Genomic DNA, 27,469 nt, shown 5'->3' with positions numbered 1-27,469 from the left:
CTAGACAGTCTGAGTACTTTATTGAGGGGTCCCCTTCACTCCTGGAGAATTCTAGGCTTCCCCTGTTGGAAGGGCTTTGACATAAAACTGTAGAGATTCATGGCTTTATACACAGTCCCCTTTTTCTGTTCTTTGTGTAGGAAAAGGATCATGCTTGTTGATGTTTGCCAAGTTCATAATGACAAAAAGGAAACCTTGTTTGAAAGAAGCACCGATATGGGTCATTTGTGACATCAGGCATACTGAGCACATGAGCAAATCTGTAACTCAAAATTCAAGGATCTTCAAGAATTTCTCTATGCTTTATTAAACATGTGAACTGCTATGGTCAAAAGATTTACCCAGAAGACTTTAGTTAAGGGTGAGTAAGATTAGGACTGCAAAAACCTGTTAGAGCAAGGGCCTTTTTCAAACACCATTTCCTTAACTTTAGGATGAACTCTCACAAAGCTAAAACCAATTGTATTAGGACCTGGGGGAAAAACTAACTGTGCTTGCCAGTTCTACCAAGCCAATAAATTTTCTGTGTGGCCAAGAGGGGCCCTCTAAAAATCTAGGTAAAGAGAATCACTTAATTGGAGGCATTCTTCATAATGGGGAATGTTATCTCAATAGATGCAGAAAAAGCTTTTGACAAAACACAACACCTATTCCTATGAAAAACACTGAAGAGCATAGGAATCAATAGAGTTTTCCTTAAAATGATAAGTAGCATCTATCTAAAACCATCAGCAAGCATTATATGTAATGAGAACAAGCTAGAAGCATTTACAATAAGATGAGGGGTGAAACAAGTTTGTCCAACATCACCACTGTTATTCAATATAGTATTAGAAATGTTAGCTTTAGCTATGAGAAAAGAAAAAAACTGAAGGAATTAGAATAGGCAATGTGGAAACAAAACTACTACTCTTTGCAGATGATACGATGATATACTTAAGAAATCAACTAAAGAACTACTTGAAATAATAAACAACTTTAGCAAAGTTGCAGGATATAAAATAAACCCACATATATCATCAACATTTCTATATATTACTAACAAAATCCAGCACCAAGAGATAGAAAGAGAAATTCCATTTAAAGTAACTGTGAACAATATAACATATTTGGGAGTCCACCTGCCACAAATGCAGGAACTATATGAACTAATTACAAAACACTTTTCACACAGTCAGATCTAAATAATTAGACAAACACCAGTTGCTCATGGGTAGGCCAAGCTAACCTAATAAAAATGACAATTCTAGCTAAATTAGTTTACTTATTCAGTGCCATACCAATCAAACTACCAAAATTTATTTTACAGAGCCAGGAAAAAAATAACAAAATGGGGAATGTTGAGATTATCCACCCATATAAGTCACTAATCCTTTTTGTCTGCCAAAGGAAGTGAAAGAATTTCTGGCATCATGTAGATGCCAGTAGATCTGAAAGTCTTACCTGAACATTTCCCAAGTTAATTACAAATAAGGTGAAACTCTGGACCAAAACAGAAGTAGCCGACCAAGAAACAGATCAACAGCTGGTAGCAGCAGTCCCTTCCCCGATCTGCTCACCCCCAGTGGGAGACTGTGATCCCTTTTCATTAGATTTGTTGGAGTTCTCAATCGTTGAGCACAGGGCTGCTGCTTAAACAGTCCTTAAGACAACCTTCATCCTAGCTGGTAAAAACACAATCAGCTGTCCCCATAATCCTAGAAACATGAATGGTTTTAAGACCAAATTAATTCCCTTTGACCCAGCGCTACCACTTCTAGGGCTATATCCCAAAGAGATACAAGTGGGAAAGAGACCCGTATGTACAAAAATATTTATGACAGCTCTTTTTGTGGTGGCAAAGAATTGGCAATCAAGGGGATGCCCGTCAATTGAGGAATGGCTAAACAAATTGTGGCATATGAATGTAACGGAATACTATTGTGCTATAAGAAATGAGGAAGAGACGAACTTCATAATAACCTGGAAAGACTTAGATGAACTGGTGCTGAGTGAGGGGAGCAGAACCAGATCATTATGCACGACTACAGACACACGGTATCTGTAAAGAACTAACTTTGATAGGCTTGACTCTTCTTATCAATGCAGCTCCAAAAGACTCATGATGGAAAAAGCTAAGGACATCCAGAAAAAGAATTATGGAGCCTGAATGCAGATTCAGGCACACCTTTTGCTCTCTTTTTTCCCCCCTTCTTTTTTGGTTTCGTTTCTCCTCTCTCATGATTCATTCCATTGGTTATAATTCTTCTTTACAAATGAACTATCATGTAAATAAGTTCAATGTAAAGGTATATGTAGACCCTACAGTGGATCACATGCTGTCTTGAGGGGGAAGGGGGAGGAGAGGAAAGGAGAGAAAATTTGGAAGACAAAAACTTGTAGAACTGAGTGTTGTAAACTAAAAATGAAAAATAAATGTATTAAAAAAAACACCAAATGGAATTAGCCAGGGCCTACAGATGTAAATGAAACGCTCCCTTTGGATAGAGAGGGAGGTCAAGGAAGACTCCAAGCTTATATAGATAACCAAAGGCACAGCAGCGTGGGGTATCTGAGGTAATTATCATTAACAATAGGTAGCTAACATTTCCATAGTAACTTAAGACTTCTAAAGCACTTCATACCTATGGTATTTCAGTTGACCCTCACAATGACCAAGTGAGTCAGCTAGGCGGACGGCATCCCTATTTTACGTCAAAGAGGTATAATGATTTGCCTGTGGTCACACAGCTAGCGAAGGTCAGAAGCAGGATTCTGACACAGGTCTCTCTTACCTCCAATTCCAGTGCTCATTCCGCCGCAGAGGGCTGGACTCAGCATCTGAGAGCCTACATTCGAATCCTTGCACTTCTGCTTACTACTCATGTGATCTGAGTCCCAATTTCCTCATCCCAAAAACGGTATGGAACAGATCTCTATGGTCTCTCCCAGTTCTGAATCCTACCATTATATCACATTGAAAAAGGTCTGTGCCTTTGGTAATTATAGCAGTGCTTATAGCCAGAGGGGACAAAAAACTGTTCTTCCTGTGAATTCTAAGCTCACCAAGGCCCCGATTAACAGAGTATGAGTAGGAAGAGACCAAGGGATGGGTAGGTTTCCTTCCCTACACAGGTGATTATTCCGACAAGCAGAAGCTGTTTTCTGAGTGAAGAAAAGGTGTATTAATGAGCCACTGACATGGGTCTTACTTAGAACAGGATCATTTTATTTAGTGTTCTCAGAGAAATCCAAAGGTCCCAAAGTAACAACGCAGGCAGCATTAAGCACAAACACTATATAATCCAAAGATACCAGGCGATCCTTCAGGATTTTGTTTTCATTTCACAAACAACCTCTACAGCAGACTATGAGAAACCATACCCGAAGTGAGATTTGGTAAGAAGTCCCCCATGAGCTAGATTAGCTTCTCAGCTTAGTGCCAGGAATCCTTCAGCCCTGGAGGCAGCATCAACTTTATCAGTGACTGAGAAAATGAGTCAGATCTTCCATAACTTTAATACGCATCTTCCTGTTGGCTGTGAAGCATCAAGGACCTTCCTTCACAGTTTCGGAGTTTTTGGATAGTCCCCACTGTTGGGACTTTCTTCTTTCACTCTCTCTCTCTTCCCTACTTCCTTCCCTCCCTTTCTATCTTCATATTCTATCATTCTCTCTCTCACCATCAGCCTGGGAAGAAGTTTTCTTTTCCTCCTTTCTATTGTGTCCCGAAAAGGCAACAAAATAAAATAGTAAATAAAAGGGGAGAGCCTAGTTTAAAATATATAAGGTAGTATATAAGAATATACTACTGGTATATAAGAAATTCTCTGGGTAAAGGTTTGACACTGTAGGAGTCTGACTCTCTAAATGAATTTGGTGCTTACGAAGGCACCGATTCCTTTCAGGAGGCAATCAGGGCACTGTCAAACACAGCAGCTCCTGCCACTGAGACATGTAGAACACATCTCTGTCTAGATATCAATTAGGCTGCCATTTAAAACACAGCTTGGAGGCAAGTCCCCATTCTTCTACTGGTTTACTTAAAAAGCCCCTGAGAGCTGCCCAAAAAGTGGCTACAATCAGTTTCTATACACTTGCCAAACTCTGCTAACGGCTCAAAAAAAGTTAAGGCTTTTCCAGCACGTAAATTAAATGAGAGGAGATCCTCAGGAGATCTACTTGGATGATCTCCAAACTACTGCTTAGTGAGGTATTGCTACAGAATGAGTTTTTTCCCAGCGGTGTTGAGGAATTGGAGGCACTTGAACCAAACATGCCTTCGTTCTCCTTCTCAATTCCCAAGTAGCAGTGGGCCATTTCCCTCCTCTGAAGTTTTCCTACTCAAATACTAATTGCTGTTACATACCTGAGGTCCTAGCAAGAAAGATTATCAAACCAATCATCTTATCATGAGAAGTACTGACTGTCTCCATACCAGCCTCTCCTTAAAAAAAAAAAAAGGGAGAGAGAGAGAGAGAAACCCTTCGAAACAAACTTGCCTCCCAAGCTTTACAGCACACTTGGGTCATCACAGTAAAAAGTAAGTTTTACATAAAGCAAGAAACAAAATAGGGAACAAACATATACATATACATTTTCATAATTCAAGAGAAGATACAGATTCTTATGTATGTGTATATAAATATATTCTGCATCACTACAAAATACAAGTTATCTGAAGAGAAGCCTCCAGTGGTCTCTGGTGTCGTTGTAGAAGATTAAATATAACAGTTTTAGGCAAACCCACTCATACTTTAAAAAAAAAAGCTATTTAGATAAATGGAATTATAGTACCACCCTTCAGATTAAAGTGCTCTGATATAACAAATACTGCAGCAAAAGCAATCCTTAAAAAAAGGAGAGATTTCCTTCTTGTTCACCAATCCAAGCACTATGGACTCTCTGAACTTTGAAATAGGAGCAGCTTTACACTCAATCTATTTCTAATTGAATAACCTTTACTACAGTCAGACACTATCTCGCTCTCTACCTGGACATACTAAAAGCTTACAAAAAAACTTGCCATAGGAAGACATTAGAGCTGAGATGTGCAATACAGAAATGTCCTAATGGCATCAATATTCGCAAGAGCACAAATGACCTAGTTTTGTGCTTGAGTTATAAAAAATATTCTGTTTTTAAAATAACAAAACAACTATGAATGCACAAATGAATGCTTGTCTTGCTTTTTCCAATTCCTACCAGGAATTCCTGTTGTACTTTTCTTCTCTTCACCCCCTTGGTATGGAACCAAGAGAAAGGAGCAGCAGCGAACTGAAGAAAATGGGCAGATTATGTTGCATCAACCATCTGGGTCACTTCTGGTTTCTCTTGGCTTTATAAAATTATTACTAAATACGTTAAGGCTATAACTTCCTCAACCACTTAGAAACAAGCCAGATTTCACTACAAGCAGGGCCAAGAGGCACTCTTACTCTGGGGCCCCTCAGACTGATCTATATTGCTCATCCTCTAGGATCCATATGGCATGCTCCACCATAAACCCTGTTTTCTTAAGATAAGACTACTGAGGAAATTGGAGAATTGGGTGCAGCCACTGTGGGAACTACAGAAGCACAACTTTACAGAAGATACACAGGCCACCCAGACCATCAATATACTCTCAATGTGGTGTTATGGAAAGAATGCTGGATTTTGAGTTAAGACCTAGACTTTAATCCTGGTTCTTAACAGCTATGTGACTTTAGAGCTAGGATTAACCTGTCAGTGTCTCCTCAGAGTCTAACCTGTCTCAATTTCCCTTCTATAATTCTATAATCTTCCTGCCCAGGGGAACCTGGTATCAAGATACCGGTAATTCTTACTGAGTCTCTCTGACCATATGCAAGAGGATAAAGGACAGCTGTGTTACCAGATTCCCCTATTTTATCTCTTAATTTCATGGCCTGCAGCGAAAAGATCATATGGGTCTAGTCAAAGCACAATATATGGGTCCAGAAGTTTGTGTTCATTTAGCATATCCCCAAGGCACTTTAAAAAAGTAGTCCCTAAATGATCCTGGCCAAGGTTAAATGAACAACCAGAGTCAAACCCAAGAAGCAGTATCAAAAATGTTAAAGTATCAAAATTTAACATCTAAGGCTACACCTAGGCTAATAAAAGTCAAGAAAATGAGTCTACTCTGTGCCATAAAGGCTCACAGATTGACACCATGAAAGGAAGGAAAGAAATCCAAACATCGAAGTGAGAAAACCCTAGAGCTCAAAATGCATCAATGAGAAAATTTCTGTGCCTTCGGAATCTCTGGCTCCTCAATTAGATCTTGTAACTATGCCCCTAGTACAAATAAAATATTTATTATGCACTTAAAGGGAGAGTGTCTTGAATAAAATTCTGGGAATGTACATTAAGAGATTCACTGTCATAATTAACCTGCCTTCAGTCAGTGGAATAGACTCTCTTGCCAGAGTACTTGTAAGGAAGTTAGTTGGTGATTCAGATTCAGATCCTACTTGCTGGTTGTCATACAGAAAGTCCACGACCTCAAAAGGAGGTGTAAACAAACTCACAAAAAATCATTTCATTCCTTTATTGCCATGACTCACATCTTCCCTGCCTTATTCTTTAATTGTGCTGGACAGCGGAGGATATTGGGGGTCTCTTCCATGACTCGGACAAGCAAGTTGTCAATGTAGTCCTCCAGCTCACGAACCTGAAATTCCTTCTTGTTTATGGTTTCCTTTTGTTTCAGAACCAGCTGGATCAGTTCATCGTGGGTTAACTGAGTATAAGCGAATTCAGGATCAGATGGCTTGTATTTCTTTAGAATTGAAAAGAAAAAAAACAGAAAGTCAAACTGGAAATCCAAGTATCAGTCAATAATCATTTATGAAGTGCTTACCATGTTCCAGGTACTGTGCTAAATTATGGGGTTACAAAAAAGGGCAAAAAAAAACAAGGTCCCTGCCCTCAAGGAGCTCACACTTCAACTATATATATATACACACACACACAGTATAAACGGGAGTTAATCTCAGAGGAAAAGCAATTGGTAAAAGACTTTAGCAGAAGGTAAGATTTGTGCTAAATCTTGAAAGAAGCCAGGAGGCAGAAGCAAGAGGAGGGAACGTTACAGAGAAAAAGGGGACAGGCAGTGAAAGAGTACAGAATTTGAAGATAGAGTGTCTTGTGCAAGAAACAACAGGGAGGCCAGTATCACTGGATCTCAGAAGTGGCAAAGGGGAATAAAATGAAAGAAGACTAGACAGTCAGGAAAGGGCCAGGTTGTGAAGTGAGATAAAGAATTCTATAATTTGATCCCAGAGATTATAATTGTTGAGAGAGGAGGGGAGTAGGGTGGTGAAATGGTCACGCTCAAGCGTTAGGAAGATCACTTGGGCAGCTGAGTGGAGGAGGGACTGGAATAGGGAGAAATCTGAGGCAAAGGAACAAACCAGAAGGCTGTTACAGTAGCCCAGACATGGGTGTTGAGGGACAACACCAGCATGGCAACAGTGCAGAGAAGCAGATATATGTAAAAGATATTGTGAAGGTAGAAACAACAAAAATTGGCACTAGACAGGGTATCTGGGGTTACAAGCAGAGTTGAGAATGACATCTAGGGCTTGAGTGACTAATGGTAAGACGGGAGCTGGGAAAGAGAGCACTTGGGAGGAAAGATAATGAATTGTTTTGGATATGGTGAGTTTGAGATAAGTCCATGACACAATGTGAGATATTCAACAGGAAGCTGATGATGTAAGAATGGAGGTAAGGAAAGAGACTGGAACTGGATAAATAGATATGAGAAATCATCCACATAGAGATGGAAATCCATGGGAGCTGATGAGATCACCAAGAGAAGTAACACTGTATAGAGGGAGAAGAGAAGACTGCCCAGGACAGAGCCTTAGAGGACACCCACATTAATGGGTAAGAAGAGGGTATAGAGGAGAAGAGGTTCACAGACAGTGTCAAAGACTGCAGAGAGGTAAAGAAGGATGGCCATTGAGAAGAAGCCATTAGATTTGCTGATAAAGAGATCCCTGGTAACTTTGATGAGGTGGGAAGCCATGTTGCTGAGGGTTTAGAAGTGCAAGAAGAGGAAGTGGAATCACCTACTATAGACTGCTTTCTCAAAGAGTTTATTCTTTCAGGGGAGAAGACATATAGGATGACAGCTAACAGCAATGTTTGGATCAAATGAAGGGCATTTTTTTAAAGAGTGGGAGAGATATGGACATGTCTATAGGCATGAGGGAAGTAACTTAGCTGGTAAATAGATAGGCTGAATATTAGTGAGAGAGTGGAGATGACAGAGGTGACAATTTTCTGGAGAAGACCACATAGAAAGGAATCAAGGATATAAGTGGAGGGGTTTGCCTGGACAAGGAGAAGGGCCACCCTTCTATGAGACAGGTAAAAGCAGGGAGACTGAGAGGAAGATATTTGAGCGATATGAGAAGAGGCAGCTTCTCAGCAAATGGTCTCAAGTTTTTTTGGTGAAGCATGAGGCAAGTACAAGGCCCTATGATGGGGAGTGGGAAGAGGTGGTTCCATGAGAGAGAGGTTGGAAGAGGAACGTAAAGTTTTTAAAGCAACATCAGGAAAATAATTAGTTACCCATGGCCCCTTGGAAGACCTGTGGATTGAATCACACAGTCCAGTCCTTAAAAAGTGACAATGACAGCTCTACAGTAGGGCTTATCTGTGAAAAGTGAGAGCTCATGCTGACAAATGCAAAACTTTTCAAAATTATTAGAACACAACTGGGAGAAGCAGCAGTCTGGTCCAACAGAAAAGAAGATTGTCTTAGAGTCAGAGACTCTGGGTTTGAATCTAAGCCCTGCTACTTATCACCTTGGTGACTCTGGGCAAATCATTTCAATCCCCAAGGCCTCAACTTCCTCATCTGTAAAATGAGGGAATTGGGCCAGATCAGCCCTCACTTCTAGTTTGAAAACCCTATGATCCTCTAACTTAGGTCTTACACGAAGAGACAGGAAGCTGAGATACAGGTTCAGGGAAAAAAAAAAAAACAGAAAAAGACTTCCAGGAAAGCCAGTAATAGCTCCCTTTCCAGATCTGTTATTGGGAGATGATTACAAGCACCAGTAAAACATTAAAGGAGTGGCATTACAAGCTCTATACCCCACGCAGAGACCCCAATTTAAGTCATTTGGGAATACTTATTTCAAGTATATAGAGAATCAAAGCCAAACATCTCTAGATCAAAATCACCCCCATCAAACATTTACCGAGCACCCTCAGGCCATTGTAGCTCTCTCTGTACCAGGCCTTCATGTTCTCTCTCACGATGAAAGGGCAGAGGACCCATAAAGAGATCCTACGTTTCACTGGCATTGATGATTTAGAGAGTGTGGGGTTGAGCCCCTAGACTCATGGAGAAGCACTGAACAGCAATACGATGGCCCAAAGCTCCCATTCCTTAGTAGGGAGGCTAGGACAGTTCTAGAGCAATATTAGAACACCTCGTTAATTAGTGCTGAATGAAAGCAGGAAACAACTATTTTAATATACAGCAGGAGCTTTTACTTAAGAGTGAGCATCCAAAGGCCATTTAGAGCAAGAAGCACCCTTAGACATGACTTTGTGTAACCCCTTCATCTTACATATGAGCAAGCTAAGGCCAGGGAGGTTTAACAACTTGCCCAGATCACATATCTGATCTGCAGCAAAAGAGGGACCTGAACCCAGGACTCTCTGATACTGATGCCTGGGAATGTCTTTCCACCACACTGTGCTGTGCAGTACAGCAGAAAGGGTTCACAAAGTCCAGGTTACCAATGAGAGAGACAAGTTTTTGAAGCTCCCTCTATGCGTGCTATTTAACACTCTCTCTGAGACAATGAAAGGAGCTGTATTTAGTACATGTGAAGAAGCGAAGAGCTCCCATTTACAGAAGCCTTTTTTTCTTTCTCTAAGAAGATGACACCTTTGGCTCTGGATCACTCGTCCTGGACTCTGAGGCTCAACGAAGCACCAGAAAGGCATGGTGCTACAAGCTATGTGGGACACTAAGACAAATATGACAGTGCCCATCTTTAAAAGAGGTTTACAATCTGAGAGAGGAAACTTCTGTGTTCAGTCATTTCAGTTGTGTTCAACTCTTTGTGAGCTCATCTGGGGTTCTCTTGGAAGACACTGGAATGGTTTGGCATTTCCTTCTCCAGCTCATTTTACAGATGGAGGAATCTGAGGTAAATAGTGTTAAGTGACTTTCCCAGACAGTAAGATACACAAATAGGAAGTGTCTAGGCAGGATTTGAACTCACGTCTTTCTGAGTCCAAGTCCAGCACTCTATATACTCACTGTACCACCTAGATGACTCATATAGAAAAGATGGTCAAAGGCAGAATCTTGAAGAATATAGTACCCATATTTAAGAAAGGAGGAGCAGGAGAGGAGCCCTACAAGGAGAGAGAAGAAACAGAGACATAAGAGGATAGAGAAACCAGGGAAAGAAGGATTGGTCAAAGGGCTGGCTACAGACCTAAGAAAGATGAGATCAGAGAAAAAGTGACTGGATTTAGGAGTCAGGCAGGTTTACGTAAAGAAACAGAAATAAGGCCAGATTTGCAAATCCTGATGGTGAGACCCCAGGAAGGGGTTATTCTTGAATGAAGAAAGGACAGCTCTTATCAGACTGGAGGTAAAAAAAAGAAGTGACATTTAAACAGTCCATTAATATTTGCAGAGGGCTTTATTTACACCCATTACCTCATTTAGATCTTCACTACATAAAACAGGTACTATTATACCCAATTCATAGATAAGGGTTCACAGGCATACGAGCTAGAGGTGAGATCTGAATCCATATTTTCCTCACTCTAGCTATTATACCCCGCCCCACCCCACCTCCAGCCTCCTCCAGAAGACAGGATGAGTGGAGGTGGGTGTGATGAAAGTAGGAAGTTCCAGTCAGATGTACATCCTCGAGCTTCTTGGTAAAATAGGAAGTGAAGTCATTGGCAGTTGAGCACCAGGGAGGCATAAGGGGTTTTCCATATCACCCCAAAGAGAATGAAGCAATTACAGTTAATTAAGAGATACTGGGAAGTGACTGATGTGGCAAAACGGAATGTACCAATGTTTGTAAAATTGCTCATATGCTTAAAATTACTTCTTAGGACATGCACTCTCAGAACAGAACAAAATCACTTCTCTCATTTTACTGCTTAACACAGAATTCAAAGAAAGCTCAATGACAGTTGGGGTGTTGAGTCACTTATGCTCCTCTTGAAGTCAGAAACTCCTGTTACAACAGATCTATGCTTTATCTTCTTTTTCCTAATGAAGTCCTTGGACCTCACCCCCAATAGAACCCTCTTTCACAATACAGAACTGCAGTGATATAAAACAAATTAACCCACTGGCCATGTCTAACAATACAGGCCTTAATGGTATGTACGGCCCAAAACCTACTTCCCCAAACAGACCCTATTATAGCTGCAAGCATCCAAAGTACAGGGAGGGAGCAGGGTCCGATGCTCAAGAGCTTTGGAATTCATTTAATTTTACTACTTTCAAACTGAAGTTTTAAGTCACTTGTATACCAAGTGCATTTTCGGTCTGGCTAGGGCTCCCAACACTCAATCATAAAGAGCTGAGGCACTAACACATTAGCAGGGAGAAAAGAAGCCCTGTACTGACCCTGCTATTTCTTGTTTAGTTGAGGAGGTCTTAATAACTCCAGCTATGCAATTCCTTTGCTTAACCTCCCCCTTGCTATGGCGACATTCCAAAGAGAGGCATTAACATAAATATTGTCTTGGAACTGAAGCATAAAGTACTTATTATAAATGCAGCCCAGTTACTAGATGGCTCCAGAAAGCATTAATACTGTATTAATTAGGAATATGAATATAGTATAGTACAGTAAGTATTTTTAAGACAAAAAAGGGCAGAGGTTAGAAAGAAGACAATAGAGCGTCCCCTGGGGTGACATTAAGAAATAGGACAAGCGCTATTTACTGCCCCTTGTTCTGGGGGCAAGACTGGGAGAGGAGAGAGAAGAGCCTGCAATTATTAATAGTATTCCACCCATCAAAGCACATTACTCTGATTAAGTACACACTGAAGAGAGGCTGAAACAATGTCTCCAAGTGATGGAGAGCTGGCTGCTCCACTTTTGGATCCAACTACATTCCACTCCAAGGTAAAAAGCCAAGGTGGAATGGCAGCTGCAGAGTTCTCCTAATTTTTATTCCTGAATCCTTCCTTCACGTTGTCCTGGCCTCTTCTCCAGTTTACCAGTCACTGGCCTCACTCTCAGGGAGTAAGAAGTGCCTCTGTGCTGTGGAAGGTCTAGCAGAGACTTTCAAACAGGCATTTGGTGTAATTTAAGCCAAGAGAGTATTTTTTTTTTAAATCTTATTTTATTTCTCTTCCCAGCTACATTTCTCCTGGAGGAAAGGCAGTGTTTTTAGTTGTACAGAGTTGTTGTTGGCTTTGAGTTGTTCTGTTGTTGTTTTATTGGGACCCCACCCCCTCCCCCCCACCCAAGGGATATGGGAAGTCACAGGACTTAGAGCTAGAAGGAACCCTAAGACAGCTGATTCAACCCCTCATTTTACACATTCCAGGCCCCAGAGTTGAAAGGGACCTTAAGGTCCCTTCTTTTTACAGCCCCTTCTTTTACAGATAAGGACACTAAGGTCCAGAGACGGAATGGTTTGCTCAAGGTGGCAGAGACAGTAAAACGTGCAGCTGGGATTTCAGCGCAGGACCTCTGACCCCCAAACCACCGCCCCTCCCACCATACTGAGTATAATCTATGTCCCCTCCTTGGGTCGGTTTCTCATACGAGGAAAACTGACCCAGAGAGGGGAAGTAATACGTCCCAAGTCACATCATTACTAAACAGAAGAGCCGGTATTAAAACCCAAGTCTTCTGACTCCAAATCCAGGGCTCTTTCCACCACAAAGGTCAGTGGACAGACATGTGATGGCTGACTTCTAGTTCTTGTTAAGCCTAGCTTACCACACACATCAATGCTGAGTAAATGTTAACTGAGGAGGATGATCTGGGAAACAATGATTACCGGCTATGTCAAGACTAGAAGGAAAAGGAAGACAGGACATGGGGCAAAAAGACACTAACTCACTTTTAATTACACACATTGATAATTTGGCCTCCCTGCCAATGACTCATTAAGCCCAGAGTAAGGAAGTTACATGAGGTCAAGAACTTTGTCTCATCTCAAGTTTGCATATCCTCCTAGTGCTTTGCATGGTACAAGCTTTACTGTTTGCTGAAAGAATGAATGAGCTCCCAGAAAACCTTTAAAATAGTTCCTAGCCGCAAAGCTTGTGTTGGCACTGATGTCAGTTAGCAATCCCAATCCATCTACAAACATTTCCAAGGTAGATATACCTATGATATCCACCACCTTTCCTCCTTTACAGATCATCAGAAGATCTGCCATAATGGAAGGGATGATCTACTTGGAGTCAGAAGATCTGGGTTCAAATGACCTTGCTGCCATTTACCAGCTGCCTGCCTCTAGGCAAAGCACTTAACTGCTCTAAGTTTCAACCTTCCAAACAAAAAATGGGAAACATTTACAATTTCAGTGTTTTTTTGTAAGGAAAACATTTTGTAAGCTATAAAATACTATGTAAAAAAAGAGCTGTTACTTTTGCTTATTTTAGGGAATCCCAATCCTTTGTGAACAATTAGTCTTTCTCATTCATGTGGTAATAAATCAATGGGTATGCTTGTTTTCTATTGCAAGACAAGATACTTTTCTGCAGAAGAAGACAGGACCTAAAACCTAAAGAAGAAACGATCAAATACAGATGTGCAACTGATTGTTTCCAAACATCAAGGAAATTGTTTTGGTTTTGTTTTCCTAAATTACTGAAGTGCAAGAAGAACTTTACACCAATGTCGTAACATTGGAGGAGTAAAGGACATAACATATCTATTTATAAAAACTATGAACACATTGAACACAAGCATTCTGCAAGGCAGGGGAGCAACAAAAACAAAAATAAAAGATCCCTGCCCTCAAAATGCTTATCATTCCACTGGGAAGAGAGATTTAGAAAGCCAGAAAACAGGACAAGCTTCAAGTAGGCTGAGTTACAGAAGGACATTTATACTAAAAACGAGAAACCCCTAAGAGATGAGCAGCTAACATGCTACTATGGAACTCAGGGGAAACATACCTTTACAGTGGCCTCATTAAGCAAGTTCTCACTGATGATGGTAGCAGTGCCCAGACTGGTGGGAGGGGTCTTTGTTGCTGTTGTATTCATTGGTTTCACAGGATGAGTTCTGAAAGAGAACAAGGAAAGGGGTAGGAAAGTGGGTTTATTTATTTAGACTATTCAGACAAGGGAAACATCACCCAGTAAGGTCACTAAGAGAAGTCATAAAACAATGATCCCTTTTCTCCAGTCCAGTCCCCAAATGGTCCAATCTTAAGAGTTCCTGAAGAAGCAAAACAAGTCACAACTAATCATTTAGAAGCACAGTCAAGTGCTACCCAAGCCAAATACAATGACCACTCCTCTAATAATGCACACTAGGAGTCAGTTAAAGACAGACTCTCTCCTCTCTCAACAGAGCCATTTCTACAAACAGTTAAAGGCTATGGAATCATCTGTACCCCATGCAAACCCTCTGCATCTTGAGCAAGGACAATGACAGCCATACCAGTGTCTCATTTGGCCAGTACTTAAAAAGAAAATCCAAACACTGGAGGGCCAGAAAAATAAGAAAAAAGGAAATGTAAAATGTTTATTTAAAAACAGGATTCCTGTAAATATCTGAAGCAGTTCCTGGGGATAGTTCAGAACCTGCTCATAGCATACGCTTGCAGACCCTTCTTTTAGAGGTCAGATCCTAGCTTTACAAATTGGTCCCTACAACTATTACAACTAAGCCCAAAATAAACAAACAAACAAATTTGTTACTGGCTCTTGTGTCTGCCATTTATTAGGTAAAACTCTAGGTATCTCCAAAAGATGGGCTGGTCTTGTAAAAGGCTAGTGTTTGGAGGCCTTTCAGTCTTTGGTGTGACATTGGAAAAAATCAAGTATCCCACACGTAATGTAGACATCTTCCCAGTCTCTCACCTGTGCTTGGCAGACACAGTAGTTCCACCAGTTGGATGAGCTGGGAATGGATGTGGCTCTGAGGGCGAAACCCACGCCCGGAGAAGCTGCTTCCTCTTGTCAGAATTTTCAACTTTAGTAGCCGAGCTCTCTGCTGATGTTTTTTGGGGAGATTCTGCTCTATTTGTGTGATAAGTGTCAGAGTGTAAAGAGCCAGGGAAAGAGTGTATTGCATTAAAGTTTTCAGAAAGGGAGTGACCTGAAACAGGAGAGCCCTGGGAAGATGGCCTTTGACCCCTACTTTCCTCAGTATGGTTATCCTCCACCCTCCATTCCTGCTTCTTCAAACTCTCAGGGATTGGGATGTCTTTATCTAAACCTAAGCTTTCCCCATGGTGCAGTTTGCAAACACCCAGGGCTGTGGTCTGCTTGGAAGACAACATGGAGAAGTTAAAATCTTCAGGTTTTTCCACTTGGAGGGCATTTTCTTCCTCTTGAAACAATGTGGATACCCCTGCATCAGGGCTCTGTCCCACTGATAGGCTCAGGTTTTCCTCCTCAGAAGAGCTGGCTGATGAGCTGAAAAATGGTGTTTCCTTTTCCAGATGATTCTTTGTGGTTGGAGTCATTCTGACATCTTCCAACTGCTCTACTCTCTCATCATCTGATGTTACTTCTGGAATAGAAGGAAGTGTCAGGTTCAGATCCCCCATAACTGGAGATATGAGATCTGAAACCAAGTCAAGACTTCTCAAGGGGTCGGACAGCAGACCTTCGTGATCGCTGGCTTTGCTCTGATAATTCTCACTATAATTTTCATATCGCTCAATCCTGAATGATGGAGTGGCCTTTTCTGAACTGGATTCCTTCACTAGATCTTCTGAAGAACGCTTCCCATGAGATTCAGGCATCAACACACTACCAACAAGTGGAGCAGAGGAGAGAAAGATTTCAGTTATGGAAGCTGGCTCATCATGACTGAGTCCAGAAACAGCCCTGGCTCCTGACTTTAGTGGGGAAGAAAGACTGTTCAGTTCAGTTGTCATCTTTTTCTTCCTAATTTCCTCTGGTTCTCTGTCAGATAATGTATCATTCACTACACCTTTAGACTTCAGGTCTAGAGACTTGTTTTTCTCCTTTTCTACCTCCTCTTCTGGAAAAAGCTCCTCAGAAAAAGACACATGCTTCTTGATCTTCTTGCAGCCCACTCTATCATGCAGGCCAGTTAAGTTGCTTTTTCCAACCATAGAGTCAAATGGTGTGGCCAAATCTTCCATTTTACGAGGCAACTCAGTTCCTTCATTAGCAGAAACCACTCCATCATCACTGATTTGGTCTTCCAAAGACGACCCACACAAAGATGTAAGTTCTTTACTTCCTTTCATCCAGCATCTTCCACTCCCACTTCTATCTTGAAGGAGAGTACTATTTAGTTGGGGGTCTTTAGAGGGAAGGAGATATTCTGGTGCGCTAACCTGGGGAAATGTTGGGACCTTTTCTCTCTGTTCTTTTGTGACATGCTTGTCATCTGAATTTTCCAGTATCTCCAGGGAGGGACCTGAGGATTCCCTGTTCCCCTTACTCTTTCCTACATCTACCTCCCCAGTCTCTTCTATAGAGACATGTCCTTCACGTGATGGAGAATGCTTATCAAGTGATTTCGGGGAACCAAAAGAAGCATTTGAAACTCGAATTGAACCCTCTTTTTGAGATTTCACTGCAAGAAGGAAAGAAGGTCCTTCAGAACTGGCCTGGCTCTCTTGAGAAAAAGGCCAGTTTTCAATTGGAGTAGAGGTAGAAACAGGACCTATGGTGGGGGGTGAGAAAGAGGAAAGGACAGAAAGGCTTTTTGAGGATTCTGTCTCTGTCTCCTGCTCCACTTTAGAAGGTAGGGAATCAAGGCTAGAACCAGAAGTGGTGGCAGAAAGGAGAAGAGAAGAAGCACAAAGAGAAGAAGGAAGCTTGGCTTTGGTTTGAGCCTCTGGAGACACTCCCAGTCTGTGAAAAGGACAAAATAAAATCTGCAGGTCAGTTGCAGATGCGATCTCTCTCTCTCTCTCTCTCTCTCTCTCTCACACACACACACACACACACACACACACACACACACACACACGATGTTCCAAAGAGGAATTTTTTATACTTCTGGTAACATGATTATATTAGAAGTCAAAAGAATCTAAACATCCTAGGAGAATTGACGCCAATGCTTGAAACGCAAAAGGAATACTTTGTTATCAAGCATGTCTGCCACACTTGGGCTTGTCAGCTATGACGTAGGACAGAAAGTAAAAAACAACTTAGAGTTTCACTAAGAAGATAAATTCAGAGTCACGTCACTTGATCATTAAAGCAGTAAAAAGACATTTAAAATTCTCAAAGCATTAAAGCTAGTAGATGACAGGGCAGGAGACAGATTCTGAAAAGAAGTATGCTTTCTGTGTGTGTTTGTGTGTGTGTGTGTGTGTGTGTGTGTGTGTAAAGTGAGCAGAGTCTCCCCAAAAAAAATAATGCATAGCCCAAAATACAGAAATACTGTTGCTGTGAATGTGAGTCATGCCAAGAAGCAGAAACGTCCCAAGTTTAGTTAGTCTTCTTGCAACAAAACACCAAGAGAACACAAAAGGAAGTAGCCTAAGGCACACTCCAGAGCAAACTAGAGTTCCTGAGTCTTGTCCTTCTTATATCCAAGTGCAAGGAGGAAACAGTGTTAGTCTTCAAGAAACACACTCAGTTTTCGAGAGACCACAATTAGCACAGGTCTATGCATACAACAGCAGCAGCACAAGTTAGCTTATTAAAGTTATGATTGATCCCACAGTCTCCTATCTTCCACATACGGTAAGTCAGCCCAAATACCAATTATTTTCCTACAGCTGCCAAACTTTGACTAGGCACCAATGACTGAAAATACAAGTTAGCCTTGTACCTTCCCAGTGCCCATAAAATTAATGGTTAAAAAAAACCCTGGGGATAGAAGACAAAGAAAGAGTTAGTGGGGTTCCTCTAGGGGAGAGAAGCAATTGAAAGAGCTCTGTTGAGGCAGCCCCATTCTTAATGATCTTTTTATTCATGTCTCTTTCTTCTGATTGCCACCTCCGCCAGATTTCTGAGTATTTTTCAACATAGGAAATTTTTTAGTATTTCAGAAATCACAGTTTAAACTTCACTTGGATGGTTTTAACTTTGCTAACCAAGACTTACTTGGCACAACACAACTCCTGGCCTGGTGACTGGGGCTGGCACTCATTTATTTAAATTTGTAGGCTGCACAAATTTACCAGCAGACCCAGTTAAAAGCCACAGTCAACAGTGTTTTATTGATGGGCCAGTTATAAGATTTTGTACAACCACAATCATAAGAATGGGGACCAAGAATCTGGTACAACTAGAGGCCCCTTCACAGCAAGGTATAAAGGCAATGAATGAATGAATGAACAGAGCCAAGACTCACCTGGGTTTGACAGCTTTGGTTTGGGGCCCCCTTGCAGAAAGAGCTGGTGGCCTGGGCTTAGGCTCCGGCTTGAGCTCGGGCTCAGGCTCTGCACCAGATTGCATCCCGGGCATCTCCTCAGTGAGACTTGGGGATTTGCTCTGTCTGGAGACAGAGGCTGACAAGTCTTCTTCAGGCTTCTCGTCAAGGTCTTTCACTGGAATTTCAACAAGTCCTGCCTCTTTTTCCTTTGCCGTGGCTTCCCTAGGAGTGATTTCTTTCTCCTTCACCAAGACACTAGGAGTGCTGCTTTCGGCTTCACTGTTCTTCAGAGCATCCTTTTTTCCTGTGACCAAAGACAACAGAGAGGACTTCCTGTTCTCCTGCTTCTTGTTCTCCTTACTTTCCTTCTCAGTGTCTGTATTCACAGGGGCCACATTCACATCTCCAGTAACAATTGGTCTGTAGGATGGCAAAGTCAGAGACTTCAAAGAATCTTTTGGGAGAGACCCAGAGAGTTGCCAGTCTGGAGACATCCTCCCTGACTCCCCCAATTCCTTAGAAGGTCTGGAAGACAGATTTTCTGTAGATGAAAATAAATGCTTCTTCCTAAAGCCTTGAGGAGATGGAGAGGAAGATGGGGTGCTGTCCTTTGTCACAGCCTCATGTTTGGGTTCCGGCTGCTCTACGTAAATGTGATTCCCATTGATACACACATTAGATCGGGAGAGCTGGTCATTCTTAGACCGAAGGCCACCAAAAAAGGACAATCCTTCTTTCTTAGGAAGGGTCAAGTTTATCTGACTTAGCTGTTTGATATCTGCACTTGCTGTTCTCCTGTGAGACATGCCTATGGGAAGAAGAACAAACAAGCCCTGAGGTTACAAGTACACAAATCTTAACCAAGTAAAGAAAGTGGATTTTGCTCGTGTTACAACAATGGGCAATAGCAGATGGGCTCTCCAGTAGGATAGGACCAATCATCTAAGTCTAGGATTCAAAAACATGAATGCAAGTAGAGTGAACTGAACTTCTTATCCTTCTAAAGATGAGGTTCTTAACCTAGGGTCCCATGAACGTGTGTGTGTGTGTGTGTGTGTGTGTGTGTGTGTGTGTGTGTGTATGATATACACACACACACACATACATACGTGTTTTGAACATTGTACTCAATATAATTGTTTTCCTTTGTAATCCTATAGATTTTTTCCACATTTAAAACCATTATTCTTGGAAGAGGTCTATGACAAAGAAAAGGTTGAGCGTCTATCCTAAAGTATATAAGTTACATTGTAACCCCAAATCAGAGTAGTTAGGAAATATTTAGCACAATAAATAAAAAGACAAGAGAACATAAATAATGTTAATGTGTGGTTTTTTAAATCAATGTGTGACCTTCAGGGATCCTTGTTTAAGGTTTAGTGGCCCTCCTTTCTGAGTTTGAGGCCAGTACTCTCTGTCCTTTGGGTATACTTTTAAAAAATTCAATTGTTTGTGTTCCAGGTGGTTATTAACACCTTTAGTATGTGTGTGTATGGATCTTAATCCACCTTAATTCTAGTACTATTCCTCTGTTGATTATCTCCAATTTATCCTGTCTTTTGCCTTTCTTTGTATCCTCAGTGAAGGCTTAGATCAATGCTTTGTACATAGTAGGCACATAACAAATGTTTACTGACTGAATGACAGAAAAAAAAACCCCTCTGTGTAACTGGCACAATTTCCTGGAACCATCTACTTGATCTCCTGGTAAAAGTCCTCCTCCTATGAGTCCTCATTTTGCAGAGATGACTCTGGTTTCATGAAGAGTTTATATCAGTATAGTAAAAGTTCTGCTGGGTCCTACCAGGCTAAAAAGGATGGGCCAAGGTGAAAGAGCAAGGAGTTTCATTAAAGGATTAGTCACCTGGGAACCAGTGTCCCCTGGTGATAGCAACTTGTAAAGCCTGAGAGCTGTATGCATGTTGGGCATTCCCAAAGACACAAAAATCACCATCTTCTATCAGGCTGAAGGCGCTAAGAACTCAGGCTACTACACTGCCAACTACTGAGCCAGACATTTCACTAAGGAAACCTAGAAATAAACACAGAAGGCTTCCTCAGCAACACTATCCCTAGAGAAATGCAATGTGAAAGGAAGATTCTTCTTTGCTTAGAAGACTCACCTGTCCCCTCTCTAGAGAATAGGGGTAGTTCCATTCTAAACTAGCTCCAGTGTAAACTCCCTTTGTAGGGAGATGGACAGGGAAGAAGCACTGTGAGAAGGGAAATCAGACTCACTGTTGGAGGGTGAAGAGGATTCGTCCTCCATATCATCTTCCCATTGGGACTGGAAGTCTCCTGGGTGGAGTGTCAATTTCTCAGGCTTAGCTGTAGGAAGGACAGACATGGACTGGGAAAGGGGTGTTTTCTGCAAACCAGACCTAGAAAATAAGGTTTTGATCTTTGATTTCTTCTTCTTGTCTTTTGTAGGAGAGTCATCATCACTGTCTATTGTGTGCACCGTGCTAGGGACGATGGCCGAGGCAGTGTCAGAAGGCTCTTCATGCCGCTTTCCTTTTATTTTGTCTCTCAGTTTCCCAAATGGATTCCGGGACTTATCCTTCATTGACAGGTCGAACATGCTGGCAGTCATATTATTCCTCATAAACTGGATTTCCACTTCAATCTCCCCTCGCTCTTTCTCCCTCTTCCCTGGTTTTGATTTCAGAGTATACCACCTGCAATAAAGGAATAAGAGGTTACCCTTGGAGCCAAGGAGCCTAGAAGAACCATAACTCACATCTATATAAACTCTCGACGGTTTGCAAAGCACTTTATAGTTCCCAAAAGTGAACTACATCCATCCTTCTCCTTCTTGCTATCACCATCTCTTTTACAAACATACTGGGATCCTATCCCTACCCCTAGCTCCCAATTATCTGGAGTGCAGGATTCTATTTGGAGAAGTCCACTGGGCAAAGAACATATTTAATCCTGTGTTTAACATATCACCAACTACACTGTTGGCACTCAATAATATTTGTTCTTAAAAATCAACAAAAAAAGTAACCAGTCTAGCCAGTCTATTCTCATGTTCTATGATGAAGCTAGGGTAAGGGAAGAGCATAGAGGTCAAACAAAAGCTGTTTGATAAATGATATGCCACAACCTACATGCAAATCACAGAAGAAAATGAAGAGGTTAAAGGAAAGAACAGTCCCTGCTGGGAAGCTTTGGAATGTTTTCAAACAGGGCTTTAAAAAAAAAAAGCCAAGTGATTTAGAAAAAGAACAGCAACAGAAGGTATTTGTTACATTTCATTACTAGCCTAATGTTGGTGGCTCAGTAAATCTGAAGAGTATGACCACATTTCAAATGTTATCTAATTTTAAAAGTATTTCACCTGGTATGTTATGCAAAACCGCTTGAAGATATACTGGTGATATTTTATCTGTCAAACAGCACTAAAAGACAAATAATCACACTTCCTTGACTACACAGCAGACTCGGCATGGAAGAACTTCTCCTTAAGGTTCTACCTCAACTGGGGACCTTCTATTTTTGAAAGACTCCACCAATGTAAGACTAGCTCAGCGCATTCCCATAACCACTATTGGATAAACTAAGGTCATGTCAGACTGATAATACAGACAGTGGCATTATCTCCCCTCACAAAAATTTATTTATTTAAGCATTAATGAGGTAGTCAGTGACCCTGAAGGAAATAAAGCCATGATGCTTCCCTAAACTGTCTCCCAGAATATTTTTCAGTCATTTCTGGCAACCTGGTACCCAAAATGGGGGAAATAAGAGCACAAAATAAAATTTCTTTGAGGTTAACAGTCATGGTGGAGTGGTAGGACCCCTGACCTAAGAGTCAATAAAGCAGGATTAATCAGGGCTCTGCCCCCAAACTCCTCTGTGTAAAATGTTGGACAGGTCACTTGGGCCCTCTGGATTTCTGTATTCATAATTGAAAAAGGTAGGAGCTGGGTTAGATGATCTTCAGATTATAAATTGTAGGATTTTAGAACTGAAAGGGACCTTAGAGATAGAACGGTCTGATTCCTTATGTCTAAACTGTTGTTTTTTTAATGCTAATGCTCTACTCAAGGCTAAAAGCTATTAGTCTGTCAAATTTTTCAGGTTAAGGGGAAGTCAGATTTAAGCACTGCATGATGGATAAAAAATGTGGACCCAGATTTTTTTTAAGGTAAAGTCTAAAAGAGGCAGAGGGAATCCTAGTCTGGATGTTAGGAGACAAGGGTTCTAATTAATACTGCCTTGGGCAAAGTCAATTAGCTTCTCTCAGTCTCAGTGGAAAGCCCTAGATTGAATGAACTCTAAGGTCTTTTATGGAGCTAAGTTCTATAAGTCTATAATTAAGTTCAGTTAAATGAAATCTTTCTGTGGTTCTCCTTAAAATGGGGTGGGCTACCCACGTGGACACTTAGGAAACCTGTGGTTTTACACCACAGCCTTCATTTTCATTATGCTGTTGTCTCCAGGAAGCAGTGCAATTTAGCGAAAAGCGCCCTGGACTAGAGTCAAAATATCTGGAGTTCAAGTACTGGTCTGCCAGTATGACTTTGAGCAAGTCAATCTCTCAGAGGCTCAGTTTCCTCACCTATAAAATGGGGATAGAAATGTCTGTTCTTCCTGCCTCACAGATGGTGAGTACAATGAGATGATGTATTTAAAAGAGCCTTGGTAAAAAAAAAAATTTCCATCCAAATGTCTAAATTCATCAGTGGAGAGCACCATGCATAGACCCAGTGTCCACTGATGGCATCCATGTGTAGGTAATCTTCAGATGTTTCTCCTCTGCAGGTTAGGAGCTCTCATCACATAGCCAGTTTGGGTCAGAGGTAGGATGTGAGTCCAGTTCTCCTGGACTCCAAAGGGGCTCTTCTATCCACTGTACCAAATGCATACTTAAAGCTACTGAAATATCATCATTATCATGACGACACACTTTATACCAGATTCAGGCCTTGTAGCTCCTATCTTCTTCACACATTCCTTCAACACCTGCCAGGGAGTTTGCATCTCTTCCAGTTAGGAGCTGAACTATTTAAACTCTTCTCTCCGAAGCATCATGTGCCTAATGGTAGCTTTGGTAATGATGAAGGATTAGTGGTTTGGATTTTGTTTTTAAATAGCAACTGCAAGCTTCCCTGAAAAGGGAAGCTACTTGTGAATGAAGAAGACATTCCAATGACTGAACAGGCCTGACAACACAACTTCTCCCTTAGCACCCTAGCTCCCACTGGAGAAACCCAGGCAGTCTGAGACAGGAGGAAGAGTGCTGCCTTCTTCCAAAGGAGTCTCTTACCCATCCTCATACATTCCAAATACATATCTGCTAAGCCTGTTTTTGAAGTACCATAGCAGCAATCCCAAGTCATCTCTCTCACACCGAGGGCCTTTTAAAAGGTTTGAGAGTGAGGCAGAGTTGCTTCAGGCATTCCAAGAATGCCACTCATCAGCTACGGGGGACAGGCCTTCCTTCCAAAGGTAACATAGCTAGTAAAGTTGGTTTACATCTTACAACCTACTTGGGAATCTTCGCCAGGGGAAAATTACTTAATGTCAGATGGGTCAGATCCCTGGTATGATTTCTTAGTGCCAAGATGAGGTTTGTTTCGGAAACTTCACTGTTCTCTAAGTGTGAAGAGAAACTCATCAATTGTTTTTGTTAACCTATTTTCACAGACTCCTGTTACAGCTAAGGACCAGATCTAAAATCGCCAAGAGCACCTAAGAAGGTAGTCAGTTTGAGGATGTGAAAAGCTGATACCCTTAACCAAGTAGGGAAGTTAATCCTGCAAAAGCCCTGTCCTTTAAACAGGCTATGTATACTGTTTTTCAAAACAGGAAAGAAGAACAGGAAGAGGGAGCACAATTTTTTAGTACTGATATTATCCTCATCACTAACCTTTATTAGGCATACACCCTCTGACTGAATAAAACATGAGCCTGGAAAAATAGCTAATACACCATCCATCGGGAAGACTAAACACTAGTCACAGATATAATTTTGTAAAGGTCAGCAAGCAGCAATGCTTGCTAAATGTCTCAAATTAGAACAACCTCTGAACAATCTTTGATATGACTTGAACTGCACAAATAATTCTATTCAATCTCAAGTGGTTAGTTGGTTTTTGTTTTGTTTTGTTTTTTTACATTTCCCTAAACTACTTCTCCCTTCCCTCTTCCATGAATAATAAAGCCTCTGCATACACTAAACTACCGGTGGTAACAGAGTGTGGGTGTGTGCTAGTGCTCCGACATCCTTTCAGGTAAATTCAGAAAGCTTTCATTATCTCAGAAAACAGGGTTGGGTCCATTTCCCTGGTCCAAAGGACAAGGCCTGGGCTCCATGCCAACTTCTTTCCACAGGTCTTCTTCTTTCTTCTTTCCTCGATAAAAATCAGGCATCTTAGAAAAACCTTCAGCTTCACAAGGAAATTAACTTGCTCCTTACAATCTAAGCAAAGATGTTATGCGTGTTAAGTCTCAGGTCCACAAAGATTAAAAGGCAGGAGGAAAAAATCAACAACCACAGTAGTCCAAATGTCTTACGCCAACAATCCCAGAAATTAGAACAATCTTTGCCATGATTTTAAATGAATTGAATGATTCCTTTCAATCTCAAGTATTTTTTAAAAAATATTCACTAGATGGTTCTCATCATAAAACCTCTGTTTAGAGTAAAAATCAAGTTTGTTTTTTTTTTTTTTTGAGCTTATCAGAACATAATTGTTTTGTCTAGAATTGAGTCCAACTTATATTTTAAGTTATACTTGGGGAAAAAAAGGTCTGTAAATACATACAGAAGATTCCTTAAGACTAATGAAAGAATCTTTGAAGGCCTGGAAAGTGGGAGAAAAATGAGGCTAAAAATTAATTTTTTCAATTAATTAGTCTAAAACACCAACTTTAAAAAAACACAAAAAAAGGGTCTCTTAACTCCTCTTCTCCCCTTTCAAAACTGTCCTGCTGAAGAAGAATGAATACAAACATGTACAAAAGGAAGAGGCAGAAAGGTGGCAGAGCAGACAGAGCCCTGAGTTTGGGGCCAAGCAGACCAGAGCTCCCATCCTGCCTTAGGAAGGACTAAATGTGTGGCTCTCGGCCCCAGTGTCCTCATCTGTAAAATGAGAGGGTGGGATTCCTCGGGCCTCTAAATCCTTTCCAACTCTAAATCTATAAGAAGTAGCTGGTAACTGAGTAAATGAAGTCTCTACCCCTTCTGCCCAGTGGTCTACTAACCATGCCTGGAGACACATCCTAGCAATCCAGGAAGACTTCAATCCCTCTGGGTTATCATTGAAACCTCACACTTTTTGTTTGCAACATAAAGACTGTCATTTTCCTTTAGGACATGCAGCTCCTCAAAATTTCCCAAAACAGATACCAGATATCCTTCCTCTGTGCAGTCCAGCCAAATGTCAAAACACAGACAGGCAAGGGCGGTGTTGTTTCAGCTACTGGGAAATACAAAATTCTCAGAGCCCTGGTCTGTAGACAGCAGGAATCATTCCTGTAAAGGGCTGGACAGGACACCTCAAATTCATTTAGGCAGATGAAACATTTTTTCTCTTTAAACCTTTCCAAAGGAGATCTGGGAAAACAAAGCAGGCAGTCTCTAGGTTTCAAACACTACAATCAAAGTGACATCTACAATAATTACTTCCATTTTCTGACAATGAAGGTAAAATAATTGTGTAAAACGAAAGAAACACCTTGTGTTCTAGACTAACTGCTAGAATACATAGATACTTTACATTGCTCATTCCCTCCCTCCCCTCCCCCCACAACCCCCAAAGACTGACCCAATCCATCAGAGGAGCTGTAGGACCCACTAAATCAGGTACCATTCAACAGGTGAGAGACTCCCTGAAATGAAGGAAAAAGCAGCCCACTGGTTTTGTTCAGAAACTTTAGGGATTTTCCTTGTTCCTTCATAAGGGATATTCACATCTCCATTTTGCTTTCAATTATGTTGTTTATGTACAGCTTGCTTCCTCCATTTGAAATCTAACACCCCTGTTTGCAGCACCAATCACCTCCATAGTAATCTACTTCTGGGTCACAGAAGCTTATGACCTGAGGTGCTAAGTGGGAAGAACTAAAGAAATCAGGCTGTTAAGAATTTAATTTTTCCAGAAAAAAAAAGTGACTAGACATTTAGTTCGAAGTGTACATTTGAAAGGGCTCTGAATGCAACCTGGTGTGACCAGAATGGCCTTTGTTTTCTTTGGGTGGCTCAGTTTATCTCATTGGGTGCTGGGCCTGGTGCTCCTCTTCGGGGGCAGGAAGCCCAGAGACCATGCCTGGGAACAGAGAACTTCCTGTGTGATGAATCATGGGGCTGGCTGAGGGGAGGTGTTGACTCCAGAGTCACACCCTATTGGGTGTTAACCTAGTCTACACTAGGGGGAGGGGCCAACTCAAGAACCAAGCAGCCCTGGTCATTCAGGCTGCGCTTGATGATGTCAAAAACTCTATAAGAGGGGAGACGACAGCTTGAAGAGTGCTCTTTTCTTTTCCAGTTGGCGGGGGAGCAGTGGTGAGAGTGACTCTGGGCCAGCCCTTGCCCTCAGGCTGAGCCCAGATGTTGGTAACTATGAATTGTATTGGGTCTGTCTGTTGATATTTGTAATCTGTTTGTATTTAGTTCTAAAGTTCGGGGTGCTGGTTTTGTTTTTCCCCCAAACTAAATGACTATTGCCTGTATGCTCCCCTGAACTAACTGAATGCTGGATTAAAGTAAGCTGGTCAACCCCTTCACCGTGGTTTCCTTGTTTAAGCAGATAAAAAGAACCTGTGCTTTCCCGGTGTGCCGGCAGCCTCCTGGGTGCATCTTATGCCCCCACAGAAGCTGCTAGCTGGATTGTTAAAACACCTGGAAAGACCTACAGGAGCTGATGCAGATTGAAATGAGCAGAAACAGGCAAAAAATTTATTTAATGACAGCATTGTAAAGAAAAACACTGAAAATTTAAAAATATTGATCGATG

General features: G+C 41.4%; 1 protein-coding gene across 2 annotated transcripts in view; it reads right to left on the bottom strand.

Moving 5' to 3' along the window:
- Positions 1 to 3,187: 3,187 nt before the first annotated feature.
- Positions 3,188 to 27,469, bottom strand: part of RAB11FIP1 (RAB11 family interacting protein 1) — a 40,965-nt gene continuing 16,683 nt past the window's right edge. The window contains exons 2-6 of one of the 2 annotated variants that reach the window (XM_036750264.1): positions 20,742 to 21,181; positions 18,483 to 19,311; positions 15,050 to 17,026; positions 14,138 to 14,246; positions 3,188 to 6,763 (exon numbers count right to left, since the gene is read on the bottom strand). In XM_036750264.1, coding sequence (XP_036606159.1) covers positions 6,545 to 6,763; positions 14,138 to 14,246; positions 15,050 to 17,026; positions 18,483 to 19,311; positions 20,742 to 21,181 — 3,574 coding nt within the window. In that variant the 3' untranslated portion in view covers positions 3,188 to 6,544. The remainder of the gene's footprint in view (positions 6,764 to 14,137; positions 14,247 to 15,049; positions 17,027 to 18,482; positions 19,312 to 20,741; positions 21,182 to 27,469) is intronic. The other variant, XM_036750265.1, reaches the window with a different exon arrangement.

Source organism: Trichosurus vulpecula, chromosome 3, assembly GCF_011100635.1.
Source record: "Trichosurus vulpecula isolate mTriVul1 chromosome 3, mTriVul1.pri, whole genome shotgun sequence".
Classification (NCBI taxonomy): Eukaryota; Metazoa; Chordata; class Mammalia; order Diprotodontia; family Phalangeridae; genus Trichosurus; species Trichosurus vulpecula.
The sequence above is the reverse complement of the archived record's forward strand: the minus strand, read 5'-3'. Positions and strand labels throughout refer to the sequence as shown.